The sequence below is a fragment of the Coregonus lavaretus genome, assembly GCF_964263955.1.
Source record: "Coregonus lavaretus genome assembly, chromosome: 37".
In the NCBI taxonomy this organism is placed as follows: Eukaryota; Metazoa; Chordata; class Actinopteri; order Salmoniformes; family Salmonidae; genus Coregonus; species Coregonus lavaretus.
In genome coordinates, this window is record NC_140024.1 from 22,213,980 (window position 1) to 22,233,490 (window position 19,511).

Consider the following 19,511-nt stretch of genomic DNA (forward strand, 5'->3'; position numbering starts at 1 on the left):
CAGCATGTTATGAGGTATTTGGATGAACCCAAGGTAGAGGGCATTTTGTCTGCATGTGATGTGATACTGTACATAAACGCTCCCATATACAGCATGCTTATGGTTTGCTTTCACAATTGGTGGTGAGTAGAAAGTGATGTGTGTCTGTCTATGTTGAGGCGGCCCATACCTTTTCGCAGTAAAGCACCTGGATTTGAGATGCAAGAGTTGAAAGAGTCTTGGCAGTGTTGGAGTCTTGGCGCATGTTAAAGGCATGATTGCTATTTTTACACGAGTTACAAAATGCTGCTTTTGATTTAGGCTACACAAGAAAAAACCCAAGCAGCAACAACAAAAAAAAAAAGTTAAAAATGCCCAAACTTGTTGTTCTAACTTTCTAAAATATGCTAATTATAATACATAAGATATATATACATATAGATACATAAGATATATATACATATAGAAAATAATACATAAGATATATATACATATAGAAAATATTTATTGTCTAGGCCTATTCGAAAATATAAAAGTGACAATTATTATTTCAGTTACTTTATTCGTTTGTATTTGTTCAACGTGTTGAAGTATTTTGTGTTTTAAACCATTGTTTAGCCCTGTTCATTTGCTAAAGTACTTGTGTTCATTTTAGATTGAGGGCGCGCATCGACATCAAAAGTGCAGCTGCGAGATTTACCAGATTTATACAATTATTTTACGTTATTGTAACGATAGTACGGCTTACAGATGATTTGAAGATCGAGTATTATTGTAGCCGCTGTGCGCACTGCGCAGCAAGAATCACCATCCGCTGAGTCAAATTACGCTTGAATGTATTTCCTCTTTTCCGTGCTTTGGGATATGAAGTTTTTCACTTTCATTCGAAGCAAATAAATACAAGATTGTGATCAGAAACGTATTCTTTCATATCCCGTCTTTGTAACTAGATCGTTATTACACGCACCCGTTCATTTTATGTGCTCTGTTTCTTTAATAGCGCTCTAGTTTTATTGTAATGAATATGTTGGAACTACAACTACCAAGGCGAGCTGAAGTGAAAGCGAGTGTGTAAACACAACTCTAGGAAACATGAAACGATCGGGTGGCAGTGAGAGCGAGAAGAGGAGAAAGGTATTCATAGCGTTATTCTCCCTTAGCTCTGGCAGATACACAGTGGACTCGTTCTCTGAGAAGTTTATGTTCCAAATGCTGTGATGCTTGGGTCATTTTGAAGGCTGGAAAGATGCAGTTGTCTATGTAGCTACACATCGCCCTGCATGATTTCTGGCTTTATTGTGGTTTCCTCTTCATTCACCTACAATGGAGCATCGCTGTTATTAACAGCTTTATCGTTACAGATAGGCCTACACTGTTTTTGCTTTCAGTATTACAGTTTAAACATGGGTGTAGACGGTGCTACAATAAACTGATTGGATGACTATTAAGGCTTGAATATTGATTTAGACATTGCATGGTAAAAGTCCCCTATATTTTTGATTTTCAATGTTTTCAAGTCAGACTCCCTCAAAATCAGAATAATCTTGCACCAAAATTGTATAATTCCATCAGTCTCTGGACTTTGTATAGCCTAATCTTTGATGAAGTAGGCTACATGCATAGGTAAACATTTCAGGCTGGCTTAGTGAGTGACTGCAGTGTGTTGTTAAACTATCCTGTGAGTTGGAGGAGAGCAGCTTCTGGCTGTGTGCCAATGGTACAATTCTATTGCAGGTAATAATGATTATAGGCCCATTTCACATCGCTCAAACGCAAAGGACTATGATGGCTGCTGGATGCTGTCCTGGGATGCTGTTCAACGCAATGAATAGTAACAGCATCGACTGGCGTTTGTGTAAAAATATGATTGACATTTGGGGCATACCCAGGCGGTATAGTAGGTAGCAGACCCCATAACTGCCAAAGAGGCCTGCTCTGATTAGTGGTGGTGTCTTCTGTTCTGGTCTGGATGTGCTGTGTTTGTGGGTTGTGTAACAAGATGGAGAGAAATGGAGGAAAAGGAAAGGCTGTTCTGTTCTCCAGACCTCCTTAGCTACCCCTACTGCTGGGCCCATGCAGACTGCTCTGCTCAGGCTCATCCAGACCTTGGTTCAAATACTATTCGAAATCGTTTAAAACACTTTATCTGTGATTGATTGAGCTTGACTGGCTTAATGGACCAATATAATAGGCCTAACACTGCAAACCCCACTCATCTGGCACTCTAGGCAGGCTAGATCAATCACTCAAAGTATTTGAACAATTGCAAATAGTATTTGAACCCAGGTCTGCTCTCTCCAAGTCAGTCAGTCCCAGCAGCTCCCAGCCTTGGCCGCGCCACAGCCTGCCATGGCACATGTGTTTGGATCATGTCTGACAGCACAGAAACTATGTAGGACGTGGTTCCTCCTGTTTATGAAGAGCTGAGCGAGCGGCCATGGTGACCAGATGAGAGAGAGAGAATGCTTTCCAGCTGGCCCCCAGGCGGGTGCAAGTAGCATAGAGCAGACACACACACACACACACAGAGCAGACTCAGACCAAGCTAATGGTTCTGCTTCCCCTTTTAGACAAATAATAAAAGGATGATCGAGGAACGAGGACGGGGTATTGTAATGGTAAAATGGCTGGAAAACCACAGAACAGACCCAAATTAGAGGAGCTGCATTAATCCCAGTGGCTTGTTACAGGACAGGGACACAGTGCAGTGGTTCAGTTTATCATGATATGTAATAACTGGGGATATAACTGTAGTCTCATAAGTGAGTGTGTTTGCAGTTAGACTCAATCAGTGAGATGTGTCCCCCTGTCATTTTGCTAGTTTAGTGAAGGCAAGCTATTTATCATGAAGGCCTACTGAACATAACTCCCAACCTGTTTTAAAATGCAGACTCTCAATGTAACCACATCCAATACAATGTGCCGGACAAAAATGGCTTACCCATGTTTCTGAGAGCAGCACTGTCTCATGTTTGTCTGTTTCATCAACTAAAAAGCATAACTAATAGGCCTACTTGTAATATACTCAATAAATGGTTATTCTCTGTCAGCAGATTATTGTAAAGGAAATTCATGGATTGAAACTTGTCTGTTATTTTAGAAATATAGGTATATGGATTTATATATTCACGTTCTGCGTAAACTGAATATAAATGGAATTGACCCTCAACCTACTTCCCTGACGTTGTCTTTGATGATAGCTGCTGTCTATGTGATGACATGTATAAAGTGTTGATGATGGAAAAAATAAAAAGGAAATATATTTCAGGGGAATGTCAGGCTAAGTAATGACCACATAGGGTCACCAGATGTTGTGCTGAGGTCCTGGCTAAGCCCAGAACATCGCTCAGATCAGCCTCATTGGTTTCCTCTGGTTGTGGCAGCTAGTGCAAGCTGTTTAGGGTATTTAATTCCTCAACACTCATTAAAATGTTTTGTGTTTCCCTTGGCAATTCTGTTAAATTAACAACTAGAGAGGTAAAAGCTGATTATGTGGCCACACATCCAGACATGGTTAATCAATCCCCCCCACAAAATGTTACCCTGTGAATTAGTGTTAAGGTAAGGATTTATGGCGACTAATGCCGGGCGTGCTGTCATGTCAGCTCTGGTTGTTTTAGCAGGAGGGGGTGTCACATTCAGCACATTCAGCAGCTTTCCCCAGCTCCGTTGGCCATCTCCCCCCCTCTTACCCACCGCTAACACGCTGCTAGTTCTATTAATGAGCCAATAATGGAGAAATAGTGTTGGGAGCTGACATAAAACACGCTTAGGAATAGGAAAGGAGCACTAGGAGCCGGGCAGGAAACAGAAGTAGGCTACTGGAGATAGATTGACATCCGGCCTGGAGATGGAGGAAGAGAGAGAGAGGACATTTCTCCACTCCTCACTGCATGGCTCTCCCTCCCTGACTCCGTCAGACCCCCTCCAGCACGGCCCGGTTCGTCCGGCTGAAAAAAGGTTCCCTAGTAAAATACGTCTTTTGCTGTGGCTGATAATAGTACCATTACACTAATGGAGAGATCTGATGAAGGAACAGCCAGACATAAGGCCTGCTTTATTACCAGAGGGGCCCATTTCCTCCCTGCATTCCTAATGGCCTGAGTGTATCACCCTGTATTGATCAGGCCATCATGCTGCTAATCCAACACAGAATTACTTATTGCTGTTGAGGTGTCGATCCGGCACCGGCTCCCGACTTGGCCCCCTGGAGCCCCCCGGCCCTCGGCCTCTTGTGACTGCATGGGGACCGGCACTAACCCACCGTGGAGGCTGTTTATCCAGCTGTTGATTTAGGGCCGAGCAGGGATGGTGTCCGGGATGTCTTCATTGGTTGGAGGGCTGGCCAGCTCAATGTGGGTGGGGGCTCCTTTGTTGAGTGAGAGGGTGAGGATGAGGAGGGGCTGCTTACGGAGAGGAGGAAAATGAAGTCAACAGCTTTGCTCTCATTTAATTAAGGAGCAGGGAATGATCTGGTGCCTCCCTCTTTATGGCCCTGTTGGACACTGTGGAGAAGTGAAGGGAAAGCTAAGTGATGAGCCTGTTTGGTGTTGTCCTGGGTAATTGAGCTGTGCTGTAAATAAGAGCAGGCAGCTCCATCCTGATCCTCTATCCAGTGTCATCAGCACCACTGTTTCTTCACCATGAAGGAGACAGAGAGCTGGAGCCCAGTACTGCTGCTCCTGATGATGATGATGATGATGATCGTCTGGCCTGATTACAATTTCCATCTTCCAGTCTCATCTCTCCTCTTTCTTACATCTTAAACACTGACAGCTAGGGCCTTTGTGCTTGAGGTGGCTGGAGATGAAGGATTTGTTTCAACAGTATCCTCCTCTCCAGCCCAGTGATACAGTCAAAACAGAGCTAGGCTACATGTAGAATTGGAACAAACATCTGAAACAATATGTGTGTTATTGATTATGAGTATGATTGAGATTGCTGCTGATCCGTGCTATTATCATTACAAATGGATAGGAGGTCAGGTAGCCCAGAACGACCTGCTCAAGGCTTGTGACCTGTCATATCCTTGTTACCCCCTCAGTAACTTAGCCCCTCTTAACCATTAGACTCGTCAGGCAATGGAAGGTATGGCATTTCCATGTCAGCGTATCGCCTCTGCCCTCCCCAACCGGCCGTCACCTCTGGCCTCAGCTAATCAAAGAGTTTACCTTTAGGGGAGCATTTATCCACTCTTCATTAGGGACCATTCCTGTAGCCATAAAGATGTATTTATATATCTGCTGTCGCACAGGGCCGGCTAGGGAAACGAGGTATTGATCGGGATATTTAGTCATTTATTTCTGCTTGGGCCATCAATATTGTGCAAACATCTGTCCATGCAAGTGGGCTTGACCTCAGCCCCAGCCTCTGTTTTTAGTCCCATTGGAGTTCAATGATATACTATTCTGAAAAGTAAATCAATGAATGAATATGAAGTTTTGTGTGTAATGTAGTGCCTGTGCTGTGGTGTGGCAGTGGGCCCAAGGCCCCGGGTCGTTCATTGATCCGATATGAGAACGATGAGGGGGGTTGATTAGTCTGTGGTTATAAGGCCCCCCCCCCCCCCCCCCCCCCCCTTACCTCTTTATACCTTGTCTTCGTTATTGGAGCTTAGCCTGGATATATCTCAATGTTTTTGTGTTGTTTACAGATCAGCTTGGTAAACCCAACCCAACACTACAGCCTTTAAGCCATGCCTTGCAGTGGCAATGTGTCAGTGATGGAAGGAGGAGTTGGGTTGCTATTGTTTTTTCCGTTGTTTTTGCGAGCTACAGGGTTTCTTTGATCTCTTGGCAACAAAGAGCAAATTTATAGCACACTTTATTTGCAGTAATGGCACTGACATGGAACCAGCTATCCTACCCTTTTCTGGAAGTAAGATACATTATTAACTGTTTATATCTGAAATATGGTTTCTCAGGAAGTAGTCCTACATCCCTGTCAACAGCCACACAGTGGTGCAGTATATAATATGGCTCTTCATGTGTAGTGATCTAGATGTGTGTCTGTGCATACGTGTCTCCTCCCTTACCCTTACCTCCTTTTATAGTGGTCTGCATTACATGTATGGCAATTTAAAGGTTCATGATGTCTACATTTGGTTTGCATCTGGGAGGATATCAACTTTTACAGCCCGGCCAGGCTGCTCTCTCTGTGGTGTCTCAGGTCCCATGTCTACAGCTGGCCCTAGCTGCCAGGGCCGGGGCCCACGTACATGTATGTGTTTAAGAGCATCTGTGATCCTACTAAACATCCAGAGGGAAAAACCAGCTTGAGGATTCATCCCAAATGCCACCCTATTCCCTAAATAGTGCACTACTTTTGACCAGGGCCCTGATCAAAAGTAGTGCACTATGTTGGGAATAGGGCGACATTTTGGATGCACACTGGGATATAGCCTAGGTTCCTCTCCTGATGTTAGCCATCACAGCAGCCATATGATAGATGACACTTTACACAGCATGTCCATCCATTTAGTGTGTGTTGGAAACACTAAGGATGAACATATAACAGGTTATGTTCAACTCATCCAGCAGATGAACAAAGAGTTAGTGTCTTCTACATAGTTACTTTATTCATACTCTATTACTATTGACAAATGGTACATTTATTCAGGATTTTCTTTGAAGTAATACCTAACTGGATTGTCAGTAGAAATAGGCCTAGTTGCTCAATTTCAGAAGTAATATTTACCACCAATCTTAGGTTTTGTTCTGAGCAGGCTGTTAGCTTGTTAGCTGTGGGCGACCCGCTCCATTGACAGATCCCATGTCTATCATCAGCTCTACCTAGCAGTTCATATTAGCATTGGGATATTATTACTGTTGTCAGCATATTTTCCCAATCCCAAACGAGCTGCTGTGACTATGGATCATCTCAGTTGTCAGAGCCAATGAGTTTACATTCAGTGTGACCCAGAGTTCATCTGTCACACAGAGCCCTATCACCGGTGATATACATGGAATAATCAATGTGATCAATAGGCCGCGGTGGTGTGTGTGTGGCTGTGGTGGGGCCGTACTGAATAAACATGGGAATGATCCGCTCACCTCAGACAGAGGGGCCACAGTCTCAGGGGGGTTCATTAGCCACTCAAGGCTTCAATCTAGGGAGGTCATTATTTTAATTTGAATCTGTATGTGTGTGTGTGTGGGCGGAGGGGGGGGGGGGGGGGGGGGGGGGGTGGACACACTGTAGGGAGAGACAGAGGATGAGAAGACTGTTGCAGCAGTCCTAATTTCATTTTCCTAATTGCCTAGTCACTGTCGCAAGGACAGTGACTAGACAACACTGTAGTAGGATCCTCAATAGAATCCTCAGTCTCTTCTTTCAAGGCTGTCTTTGGCGTTCATGATGTAGGCTAACTTTCTTTTGCTCTTGGTCCTATAGCAGTAAAGCTAGCCTACCTATTGTAGCTCTCAGAAGGCCTGCTTTCCCTATGATAGCCACCTGCTCCATTTATATTACAGGGCTGGTGGTGGGGATTCTATTGCTGTTTATTTGTGAATTTATTTTCCTTTGTAATGACTCACCTTTCCAATAAAGCTGAGCTACCTAGCGGTTAGCTAACGTTAGACTTGCCCAACATCTGCTTCTGATGAGCGCTCCAATAGCCTCCATTCACAAAAACTGCAGGAGGCCACTTTCACAAGGCCCTGTAAATTGTAACTGTTAATTTGTACATCATAAGATATTTTCCATAAACGTGTGTAATGAAAGTACCTGGCATGTAGTACTGTAGTACACTGCCCAGGGGAGACTGAGAAGGGAGAGGGTTGGTAGTGCCCCCCTGCCCCATCACTGGAGCCAAGTGTAACCTAGCCAGCTGGAGAGCCTTTCCTCTACCTTGCCTTACCCACCAATTACCATTCATAAAATACCTTTCTCTACCTGAAGTCAGATATTACAGGGCTTATTTCATATTCAAATAAGCCAAGACCATTTGATGGATAATTTATTTGGATATTCCATGATACCTGTTGATGCCAGCCAGGTAGCCTCTTAATCTTTCAGTGATTCTCTCTCAGCCTGTGTGTTTTGTTCATGAGCCCAGCTAACTTTAGTCATGCATATGATATGTTAGAGAAGGGGCCGCCAGTTTGATTGGCATGCTGTCAGGCAGGCATTGCCTTCCGTGGCGTAGTGCCGCCACTCTGTTTTAGAAGGGCTGAGGGGTGTGTGTGTACTGTGTGTGTACTGTGTGTGTGTGTACTGTGTGTGTGTACTGTGTGTGTGGTAACTGTGTGTGTGTGTACTGTGTGTGTGTGTGTACTGTATGTGTACTGTGTGTGTGTGTACTGTGTGTGTGGTAACTGTGTGTGTGTACTGTGTGTGTGTGTGTACTGTGTGTGTGTACTGTATGTGTACTGTGTGTGTGTACTGTGTGTATACTGTGTGTGTGTACTGTGTGTGTGTACTGTATGTGTACTGTGTATGTGTACTGTGTGTGTGTACTGTGTGTATACTGTGTGTGTGTGTACTGTGTGTGTGATAGTGATGGTAATAGGGGGTGAGGAGGAGGGGTGTTGTCAGGACTCGGAGAGCATTCCTTCTTTGCATGTTCTCCATGAGACAGCCGCTCCTCAGCGAGCACTGGTGCATGACAGTTGCCTTTCATTGCTGTCTTCTCTGCGCTTAACCTCTGACCAGAACCCCCCTCAATCCTCTCTCCGCCCCCCACGCTCACACTAACGTGCAGCGTTCTTGGCCCATTCTGAGTGACAGACTTTGGTGCGAGCGGACGACGAGGAGGTGCCGTGTGTGTGTGTGTGTGCACGGGCGGTGGTGCTTGTCATAAGTCCACCACTGCCAGACCCCACCACTGCCTGCCTGCCTGCCTCCCCATCCAGGTACCATCACATCACCAACCAGCCATACCCCAACCTTTTGTTCAACAGTCCGTAATTCTACCCACCGGCGCTGTCAACCACATGATCATACGTGCATAAAGAAGAGAGCCCCCTGACGGCATCTCATCCCCCTCTCCTCTCTTCTTCTCCTCTCTTCCCATCATAATATAGGCAGATTTCCCTTCCTCTCCTGTTCCTGTCTCTGTGTATTCAGATGAGGCTGACTGGGGGGCAGCAGGTCAGATCCACTTGCCTGGGTAAGGGGCTGAAGTCAGGGTTGTCTCCTGTGAGATGGAGAGAGAGGGAGGTGGAGGGAGAGAGGTTGTGTCAGTGCTGTTTTGGGCTGTGTGTGTGTGTGTGTGTGTGTGTGTGTGTGTGTGTGTGTGTGTGTGTGTGTGTGTGTTTATCAAGGCAGCTAGGGGTGTGTTGTGTGTGTTCAGTTGTCAGCCCTAGTGTCATGCGTGCCCTGGCCCTGTAATGTCGAGGGCAGCCACTGTCATTTGTCTCAGGACTGCTGAAGTGGAGGAGTCACACAGGCGTACAGCCTAAACACTGAGGCGCAGCAGTGGCTGAGATCCCATCTATTAGCCTTGTATTCTGCCACAATAGTCGTCTCATCATTTTGTTTGTGGTTTGATCAATTATTTTGATGCACGTTTGTTTTTGATAATCTGTTTTTGGTTAGATGAACAGCTGTTTAGTCTAGGTGGTCTCTTTGTTTTCTGCCCAGATGCTCTCAAAGCAAGCTTAAGCAAAAACAACTCCTATTCCTATCTCAATAAACAACTGTTTCTACAAGTTTACGTGCTTGTGTGTCTGTGTGTGTGTGTGGCCTACTTGTGTGAGTGGCAGTGGCACCCATTCTGTATGTAAAAATTGTGATACAAAGCTTTGCAAAGTTGTTGTTTCCAGGATCACCAGTAAAGCACATCATATGACTGGTAGTATTATCCACCAACACACAGAGAGAGAGAGAGAGAGAGGCTCTTTGTGATGTGAGTGGACCTTCTTTAATACATTGTCATATAGAACGGTAGGGATGGACTGGGATGTAAATGCAGTGACAGTCTAGTGTCATGCCTGACTGACGCCACATATGGATTGTATTAATCTAAGTGACTGATTCTCCAGCATGCGACGACTAGCCTGTCCCTAACTCCTCAGGAACAGACAGCCTCTGTCGAGTTATCGCTATTTGTAAGTCCTTCCACTGCACTGGGGTGACAATAGGGATTAATGCCAAGGTTCTTTAAACTGTTTTTTTTTGGGAGAGGGGGAAAGCTTTCTTATCAGCGGCTACAGGATGCTGCTCCAACCACTTTTCCTTGACTGTCAATTAAAGAAGGGATCATTCACTTCAAGGGTATAAATGTTCTAACACTGGCATTACGATGGGAAGCTAAGTCTCTGACAGATGTTCTAACTTTAATTCTCTACTTGTTTTTGTGTTCTTTAATTAATTTATGTATCGTTCTATTCAGAGGTTTTAGATTTTTTCTATTCGTGGTAATCTCCGTTGCCATGGCAGTTGCAAAGACGGATTCCGGCTTGTCACTCTGCAGTGTTCTTAGGAGGTTCAATCGGCTAATGTATTCAATATCAACATAAATGAAAGGTAAACAGTATCTAATGGTTTGTGTGTTCCTATACCAACTCCACTGTCTGCTGTCTTCTCTCTTCTCTCAGCCTGGAGGGGAGGAGAGGAGGTGTCCTACAGTGTCGCTCTCTGATTTGGTGCTTTTAAAGAAAGAGACCCACTATTGAAACAGTGTTTGTAGAAACCAAAAAGGGGTGCAGCTTGTAGGCTTATCTCAGTTTTTTGGGTAAACAACAGAAACTAGTTTACTACTTGAATGTTTTGCTGGGGTATGTGGTTGTTCTAGTGATCAGGTGTGTTAGTCCCTGTGTTTTATAGCAGAGACCTGGAGCTGTCTGTCACCAGGGGACTCCTCACTATGGGCAGCCAGCGAGAGATGGAGAGAGATGGAGACTGCTGCTAATGGGCAAACTCTCCTCCGTCTCCCCCCTCGCTCTCCCTCTGACAGCTCCTTCCTTTTGTTCTCCCCCCTCCTCCCTCCTCCTCCCCCCTCCTCCCTCCTCCTCCCCCCTCCCAGGCCCACTCCTCTCTCTCTCTGCCGGGGATTTGTGACAAGTTTTAGCAGGCTGATCAAACGCGGCGGTGACACCTGATTAGGATATAGAGCATGTTTACAGTAGCTCGTGCCGAGCGAGGACCCACAGACAACAAGGGAGACTGACTTCAACCCTAACTAATTAAATCTCCACCTGGGATGCCATCTGTGACAGCCAGCGATGCAGCCATGCCTCCACTGACTGACTGGAGACTCAGGGTTGTTGTATTTATTCATGTCATTCCATACTTTACTGTGACATTTATGGAGGCGGACTGCACAGAATTGTATATAGTGATGTGTGTTACCATGGATTTGGTGGTGGTTGGGGGGTATGTGTGTGTGTGTAGTGGGATCTAGTGGGGGTTTATTTCACTATCAGAGTGGTGTCATGTTGGTGATGACTCTAGCAGCTTCTCCTACATCTCTAGGTGGCAGTGTTGAGCAGTGGTTAGAGAGGTGGACGTCTGTCCGACCTCGCACTAGATAGAACAACACTCTGGCTGTGTCCCAAATGGCACCCTATTCCCTATATAGTGCACTACTTTTGACCTGGACCCACAGGGCTCTGGTCAGAAGTAGTGCACTACTTAGGAAATTGGGGGTTCCATTTGGTGTGTTGTTTTGGTTGGTTAGAGTGAATATACTGGACTCAGTTACCCTGGCTGTTTCAGTTTAGTGATTAGTGGTTGGAATGGGTGTTATCTTTTAGTAAGCTATTATAGTCAGACCCCGTTTAGGGATTTCTGAGTATATTGTGACCACATTGCCCCAAAAAAATGTGTGTGTGCCTTGGCTCACCAGACCAGTGGCTTTGTATTTGTGTGTGTGTGTGTGTCTAAATCAGTGTTAGAGTATAAAGGCCATACCCAGATCGTGAGGGGTACATCAGTCACCTAGTAGCAGCAGACGGGCCTGTAATTTGTGGCTCTCTCCCCCTATCTCTCTCTCTCTCTCTCTCTCTCTCTCCCCTCTCTGCCCCTACTTCTCTCCCCCACCACTCTCTCCCCCACCCAATTGGACCTGACTGGACTGCTGGTCATGCTGTATTACATAGGTTAGATGAAGTAATTATTTATTGGCAAGTGACTACAAACCAGATTAATAGTTTTTGAAGCGGCCATAATGGAGGTCTGACCCTGGGTGACATCAGCATTATTTCAGGCTCACCTCCACTCTCATCTCTCTCACCTCTGGGCACGGGGAGGGCTGTGATTTATACCTCCACTAATGAGGGGAGGGGACTCGCCCGGCCCACAGCTACTAAACACAGCCATAGACACGTATCTGTTTCTCCATCACAACAAACACAGCATAGCAGCCGGGACCAACAGCAGGGCTAGAAACAATGACACTACTACTAGAGATTGAATTCACTTGGAACCCTTGGATAACCTAAAATCATAGCATTTGGAATTGACTTGCACGTTCTCGCAGAGTAGGTTAGTGGTATTGGGTCCCTAGTCTGATTTTTGGCATTGGTGGCAGTAGATCTTTCTTAGTGTTGACCGTGTTGGACTGTGCCATAGCTAGCGAGGCCTGTGACAGAGCTCTCTCAGTCCAGATGGGTCCTCCTGTCTGGGCTGCTCTCTGGGGCAGACCCCCTCTCCTCTGGAGCCTGGAGGACCGTCACTTGACTGGACGAGCCACATAGTTTTCACTAGGTGGCACTTGGACATCACCGTATGGGATGCTCCCTCACCACCCCTCCCTCGCTCCCTCCCTCCCTCACCACCCCTCCTTCCCTACCCCCTGTGCTAAGTACACTTCAGATGTCAGAGTGTTTTATTTGGATTGGAGGAGGCCAGTGTGTAATGTATTCACCTCCATCTCTGCCAGATGTTAAATGCCCCAGAACATGATCTCCTCAGGCTCCGCCCTGTTAACCTCTCTGATTGGCTCTAATAATTAGCAGGAGTGTGAACAGTAACCACGGCGATATCTCCCTCTTCCCTCAGACCAGTGTGGGGGAAGTTGGGAACAGCCAACATCTTCTAGTACGTGACCAAGTCCCATTTTACTTTCTGTCTCAGGCTAGGCTAAATGAGCTGGGTCTGACCCACACTGGAACGAGCTCAACAGCACCAACCATTCTCCTGGAGCTCATCAGTAATATTCAGTACCTCCAATGTTTTCTTTTCTAGTGGCTTCATATTAACCCTCCAGTCCACTTAAAGCCATACATGCAGTAGGCTATGTCCCCAGGGTTTGTAAATGTCCGGTCTGTTAATCTGTCACCATCCAGGCTACTGGGAAGAGTGTAAAGAGGATTAAGACATTCAATTCCTGGTAGAATATTATCCTTGGTTCACAATGAGTGAAGGAAGGAAAATAAAGAAACCATGAATAGGAATGGATGGGATGGCTTTAGAAGAAAACTAAAATGCCTTCTGCTGCCATATTTGGGATTTGTCTAATGGCATTACAGACAATTTATCTTGTGGTGGATTCCAGGAAGACCGTCACAAACCATGTAAACATTCCCAAATAATATCTGTGCAGTAATTCAATAGCAATCTGAGTCTTAATCGTAAAGTTGAGACAAATAGGCTAGATTTTTTCTGTCGTTGTAATGATTCAGTAACGACACTGAATCACTTCCTAAGAAGCTATTGTTTTCTTGTCTGGCCCTTTAGTCTCAGATATTAGTAACATACTGTACCAGTAAATAGTGGTTAATTAAGGAAATAGGAAGGAAACATGCTCGTTTTTCACAAAATGGATTATAGCTAATTCAATGCCATTTCAGATGTCAGAATCACCCCTGTTTTACCTCTGATTTAGCCCAAGTCTCCATTTGGATTGTAAATCATCTTTATCCCCAGTGAAGCTGCAGACAGGCAGCAGATCTAGACTAGATCCTAAATTACAGGAAAGGGGACTAGCTGCCTTCTGAAGGGGTTGATCAGCTTGTGCTGTTAACACTGTGAATGGAACACAGAGCTGGCTCTTTACCCTGTCGTACACTGGTTTCTGGATTAGCAACACAAGCCATTTCCACTGTGATCACTCACTCACACACACAGACAAATCCTCTCAACATCACCCATATGTTTCACTCACTGTATCAGAATTAGGGCAATTATTGACAGTGAGCTAGAATAAGTAGTCTATTGCTATTTGCTCTATTATGGTTTAGAAATTGTCCATAATAAAACTATGAACACATTGTATTGTCTTAACTCTAATAGACAGTGTTCAGGTAGCTTACTGGCCAATTCCCTGACCAGGCCCAGGCCCCATGGCTGACTTCTGTTGACCTGTGTCCTGTTGAGAAGCTACATTGTGTGACCAGTGGGCCACGCTGCTACCCTCCACAGCAGACATGTCTCTAAGTGTTATTGAATTGTTTATTGTCAGAGATCTCCAGCCTCTCAGTCTGAAAACAAAACGTCCAGTTCAGGTGTGAGCAGACCAGACAGACAGACAGACCGTCCTCCAGGAGGAGGGAGGAGGAGGCTGAGTCCTGGCAGGCTGGGCCCCAGCAGCGGGACACCCTCTGGGGCAGAGTATTTAACGCTCCACCTGCTTATCGATCCTGTCCTCCAGGCCGAGTGATGGGCGCATGAGCGGACGCAGGGGAGGGGGCAGAGGGGGGCACGGCAGGCCCCAGCCTCAGTCCCCGGTCTCCCAGCCCGGCTCGGGTCTGTCCTTGACACTGCCCGTGGGACAGGCCTGGAGGACGCCTTGGCCCCGCTTCTAGCCCTCAGTCTCCCCCGGGCCGCCTGCACTTTGCAGAGCCATATTGATTTTGTGGAGGGGCAGAGAAGTGTGGCTGGCTAGCTAGAGAGTGAGAGAAAGAGAGAGAGGGAGAGAGATAGAAGGAGGAAAGAGACAGACAGAGAGAGACACACAGAGAGAGAGAGAGAGAGCTCTCTAAAGCACTGACTTCTCCTTGACTGCACCTCGGGACGCGACAAGGCTGTTAGAACAACTTGATGGCCCCAGCGCACCCTGCTGAAAACTGCTAATCACAGTCTTTCAATCAATGCTCTCCTTCCCCTCCCTCCATCCCTCTTTCCCCCCCTCCTTCCCTCCCTCTCCCCAACAAACAGGCCTGTGTCTGGATCTGAATACCTAGGGAGTCTGTCAGTGTTAAAACAGTCCATTCTGCCTGGAAAACAGCTGACCTCATGAAACCATGTTGTCATTTTGAAGGTGAAAACTAAAAAGCCTTCTCTATCGACATAATCCTAATGGAAGTGTTATGGCCTGCCCACAAAATAACAATTAAAGCCAAAGTGGCTAACACCCTTTACTTTTCTGCTTATGTAAGGTAGTGCAGGCCTCTTAAATATCTGCTCTATTCTGCTCTGGTCTCCTCTCTCTCTCTCTCTCTCTCTCTCTCTCTCTCTCTCTCTCTCTCTCTCTCTCTCTCTCTCTCTCTCTCTCTCTCTCTCTCTCCAGATTTGACACCCTGGGTAAAGGTCATGGAAACATCTTTTTCTCCTTCGAGGTGTAGATGAGTGTGAAATAGATGTTGACACCATGGACACATTGAAAAGCACTTAAATGGACTGGCCTTGTATGTGCCAACCTGTCAGTGTCTAGGCTTACCCCAGATGTATGTGTAAATACTTTTGGGTGATTCATCTTTCTTTCTTTCACTCTTTCGCTTTCTCCTAACGCCTGACAGGGTTACACCTGGCCATGGCTGTCTCACGGTTTGTGTTTAAGAGTGTGACAGAGAACACAGAGGGTCATTTTAATGGCTGTTTAAACTACTTCACTGTCTTGCATAAAGTACTTGTGATTGTGTGTGGGTACGTTTCTGAACATCAACCAGTATGATTGTCTATAGTAGTATGTGTGAATGTGTGTGTGTGTGTTTCTGTGTGTCTGTGTGGTTGTGTGTGTTTAATTAATGATCATTGGTGATCACCCTGCCTGCGGACCTGCGGTGCTGGTAATGTTATTAGATCCATGTTCTAAACAGGGCGTGAAAGGTCTGCCCGGGCCCAGCTCCATGCAGCATCACACCGGCCCTTTAAATGACCCGCCGTGTTCAGATAGATGGATGGACACATTTTAATATTAATGATCCCACCTCCCTCTGACCTGCCTCTAAGTGAAATGAACAATGTCCCCCTTCAGCCCCAAACAACAATTAGTGAGGGAGAGCGTCAACGAGGGCTAGCTGGCCATTTTTCATCACCTACCTGAATGGATCTCTACTGACAATATCTGAGAGAGAGACTGAAAGAGGACCTACTGAGTTGATCTGCTGAGGGAGGACACACATTAAGATAGATGTTGGTGATCCGTTTTTCCTCTTGGGCAGAAGGAGGAAAGAGGCTCATCATATTCTACTGTTGCTGTGTACTATTCCAATACCTTTTGACACCTACTATTTGGCTACATGAACAGTGACCACCTGATCTGATCAGGATGTGACCAGCTAGTTCTCCCACTAGACAGATGAATATGCATCCCCACCTCCTGGTCCAGTGTGTGGGTGTGGGGTTACACATTACTACTGCCCTGTGTGGCCTGGTGCTCAGGTCACTCTACAGATGTTTCAATCAGTTAACCATTTATTACACTGTTCAGTCACTTATCACTTCCCTCCCATCCACCTCCCTACACATTACAGTGACCACTGATGTGTGTGTGGGATTCTGAGTGCATTATGCCACGATTTGTCGGAAACAAAATGTCAAAAGTTAAAGTTTTGCTTTTCTTTGAATGGATAGTGCTTATTATGTCCCGGGGCCTAAATGTCAGTTAAAACGTCCATGTAGCCTAGGGGGTGGGGGAGGGAGGGAGGGAGGGACAGTGTCAGAGTGCAAGGAAGTGTGTGTGATTGATAGTGTGTGTGTGATAGCACCTAGGTGTTGTGTGCTCTCACTGTGGTTCGAGGCAGTCAGAGACATGCCCTGTGTATGAGGTAGCTACGTGCTGTTAGTCACCTAGGCAGGGTGAGGCAGAGGGAGTCCTGGGGGGTGGAGGTCCAGGGGGCTGGGGGCTGGGGGGTGGAGGTCCAGGGGACTGGGGGGTGGAGGTCCAGGGGGCTGGGGGGTGGATGTCCAGGGGGCTAAGCGGTGGAGGTCCAGGGGGCTGAGAGGTGGAGGTCCAGGGGGCTTGGGGGTGGAGGTCCAGGAGGATGGGGGGTGGAGGTCCAGGGGCCTGAGGGGTGGAGGTCCAGGGGGCTGGAGGGTGGTGGTCCAGGGGGTTGGGGGGTGGAGGTCCAGGAGGATGGGGGGTGGAGGTCCAGGGGGCTTGGGGGTGGAGGTCCAGGAGGATGGGGGGTGGAGGTCCAGGGGGCTGAGGGGTGGAGGTCCAGGGGTCTGGGGGGTGGTGGTCCAGGGAGCTGGGGGGTGGAGGTCCAGGGGGATGGGGGGTGGAGGTCCAGGGGGCTGGGGGCTGGGGGGTGGAGGTCCAGGGGGATGTGGGGGTGGAAGTCCAGGGGGATGGGGGGGCGGAAGTCCGGGGGCTTCCCGCTCCTTACTCCTCACAGCAGGCTTGTTGACTCAGGTGTGAGCCTCATCCGTTTGGTCTCCCCCTTCACCCCTCGCCTCCCCCGGTCCGAAGTGGGCACTCCCTGCCATCCTCCTTGCCTATGTCTACCCCACACCCACTCCCCACATTCTGCGACGGGGTGCCAAATGAAAAGGGGCTGGAATCGCGTTTCATGTCCTTGCCTGTCTCCCTGTTTGAGGCTGATGTTCTACAGAAGACTTGTCAAAAAACCTGATTCACCGTCACTTTTGCAGGAGGAGACCATTTTCTGAAATCGATGTCACACAAGTACCAATTGTTTGCTTCCTAAACAGAGAGCTCTATTAGGCAGCTAACTCTCAATGTGTCATTGTGGGGATGGGAGGGGGCTGGGGTTGGTTCAGGGATCTTTGGCTGTCAAGGTTTAAACTCCCCAGGGCTCTCAGTAGAACTCCCTCTACTGGTTGGAGGTCTGGTTCCACCTCCACCCTGACTTTGATTCTGATTGTTACAGCATAGCAACCCGAGTCTAAACCAGTCCATTGGAACCCACACCATGCCATTGAACAGTGGCGCAGGGTTCCTCAGGGTTATGCTGGACCCATGGGGGTAGTCCTCAGACAAACCAGCCTCTCAGAGAAAATCTATTATTCTCCACCGCCACCAGGAATGTTGATGTAGACCCTTTATTTTCTTAGAGTTATTTTGAGCCATAATGAACTAAGCACTGGACATTCATCTACTCATTAAAGTGTCAAAAATAAAAATACCAGCCGTTTGATTTCCCTCTCATGTCCAGATCTGAGGGAACAGACCCCCTATTTATGTGATAAACAGTCTGGCCAAGGGGATTTTAATCCTGTCAACAGAGAGAGATTAAGAGCAGCATCAGATATATCACTCAGACAGGCGGCTGGCATGGTTACAGTAAATCATCCATGTCATTGTTTTTATGGGATTGGTAATCTGGTGTCTTATGCTGAGTGGAAAAGCAGCATCTCTCTCTGACAGAAAGACTGCTCTGATATAAAGGGAGATGAGATGAGAGAAGGAGACACAAGAGGAGATGAGAGCAGAGGAGAGGAGAGAGGAGAGGCAAGGAGAAGAGAGGAGGAAATGAGAGGAGAGCCCATCTGCTACAGAGGGCTGGGGCTGTCTTTTTTTCGGTGGAATTTCTGAGTGTCTTGATGTATTCGACATGTGCGTGACAGCCCAGTTGTGTGCGATTGGAGCTGAGGCAGTGTGCTATCCGGCCCAGTTGTGTGAGTGTGTGTGTGTGAGTGTGTGTGTGTGTGCGTGTGCACACATCACACAGGGCATGTGCTCTAAGGTCAAGTTGGCAACGGCCTACCAACCAGCCTTGTACACACATACATACAGGAACAACACACACTGGAGCTTACATACACACTAGGTACTACTGATTACATACACATGAAACACACCACACTGCCCCCTTACTCACCCACACACATCACACAGAAACACCCCCACACTGCCCCCCCACCACATACACACACACACACACACACACACACACACAGGTTTAATATCCTGAAGCTTCTGCTTGGAAGCAGGAATTTGACACCAATGAATGTGTGTCAGTTTGTCAGTTGTCCTCCGCTCCTCTTCCTCCTGGCCCTTTGAACACAGACTGTCCATGAATAGTGGATGTTGTTTTGTATTGTAGATTCACTCTGTCTGTGGACCAGTTTTCCTCTCCTTTTGTTTGTTCCACTCTAAATAGAATAACTTAGAGGGCCGGGCTGTCTGGAAGCCCATGTGCATCCTGATCCTTTAGAGAAAGTGGTCCTATGTAGCTCAATTGGTAGAGCATGGCGCTTGTAACGCCAGGGTAGTGGGTTCGATCCCCGGGACCACACAAACGTAAAAATGTATGCACACATGACTGTAAGTCGCTTTGGATAAAAGCGTCTGCTAAATGGCATATTATTAAATGGCATATTAGAAAGTTGCAGCTGGTGTTTGTGTTGTTGGTGGTGTTGTTGTTGGTGTTGTTTAGCCTGCAGGTAAAGCTGTAGTCCCCTGAAGGGAATTCTACTAACAGCATAGATCTAATACGTTCTCTGTCTCCTGTCCCCCATACTGA

General features: G+C 46.9%; 1 protein-coding gene across 3 annotated transcripts in view; it reads left to right on the forward strand.

The window, feature by feature from the left end:
• Positions 1-1,053: 1,053 nt before the first annotated feature.
• LOC311111118 (alpha-ketoglutarate-dependent dioxygenase FTO-like) overlaps positions 1,054-19,511 on the forward strand; it is a gene marked incomplete at both ends in the record, with an annotated part of 154,522 nt that continues 136,064 nt past the window's right edge. The window contains one exon of one of the 3 annotated variants that reach the window (XM_084153800.1): positions 1,054-1,113. In XM_084153800.1, the coding sequence (XP_084009926.1) occupies positions 1,072-1,113 (42 nt within the window). The remainder of the gene's footprint in view (positions 1,114-19,511) is intronic. The other 2 variants (XM_084153801.1, XM_084153799.1) reach the window with 2 other exon arrangements.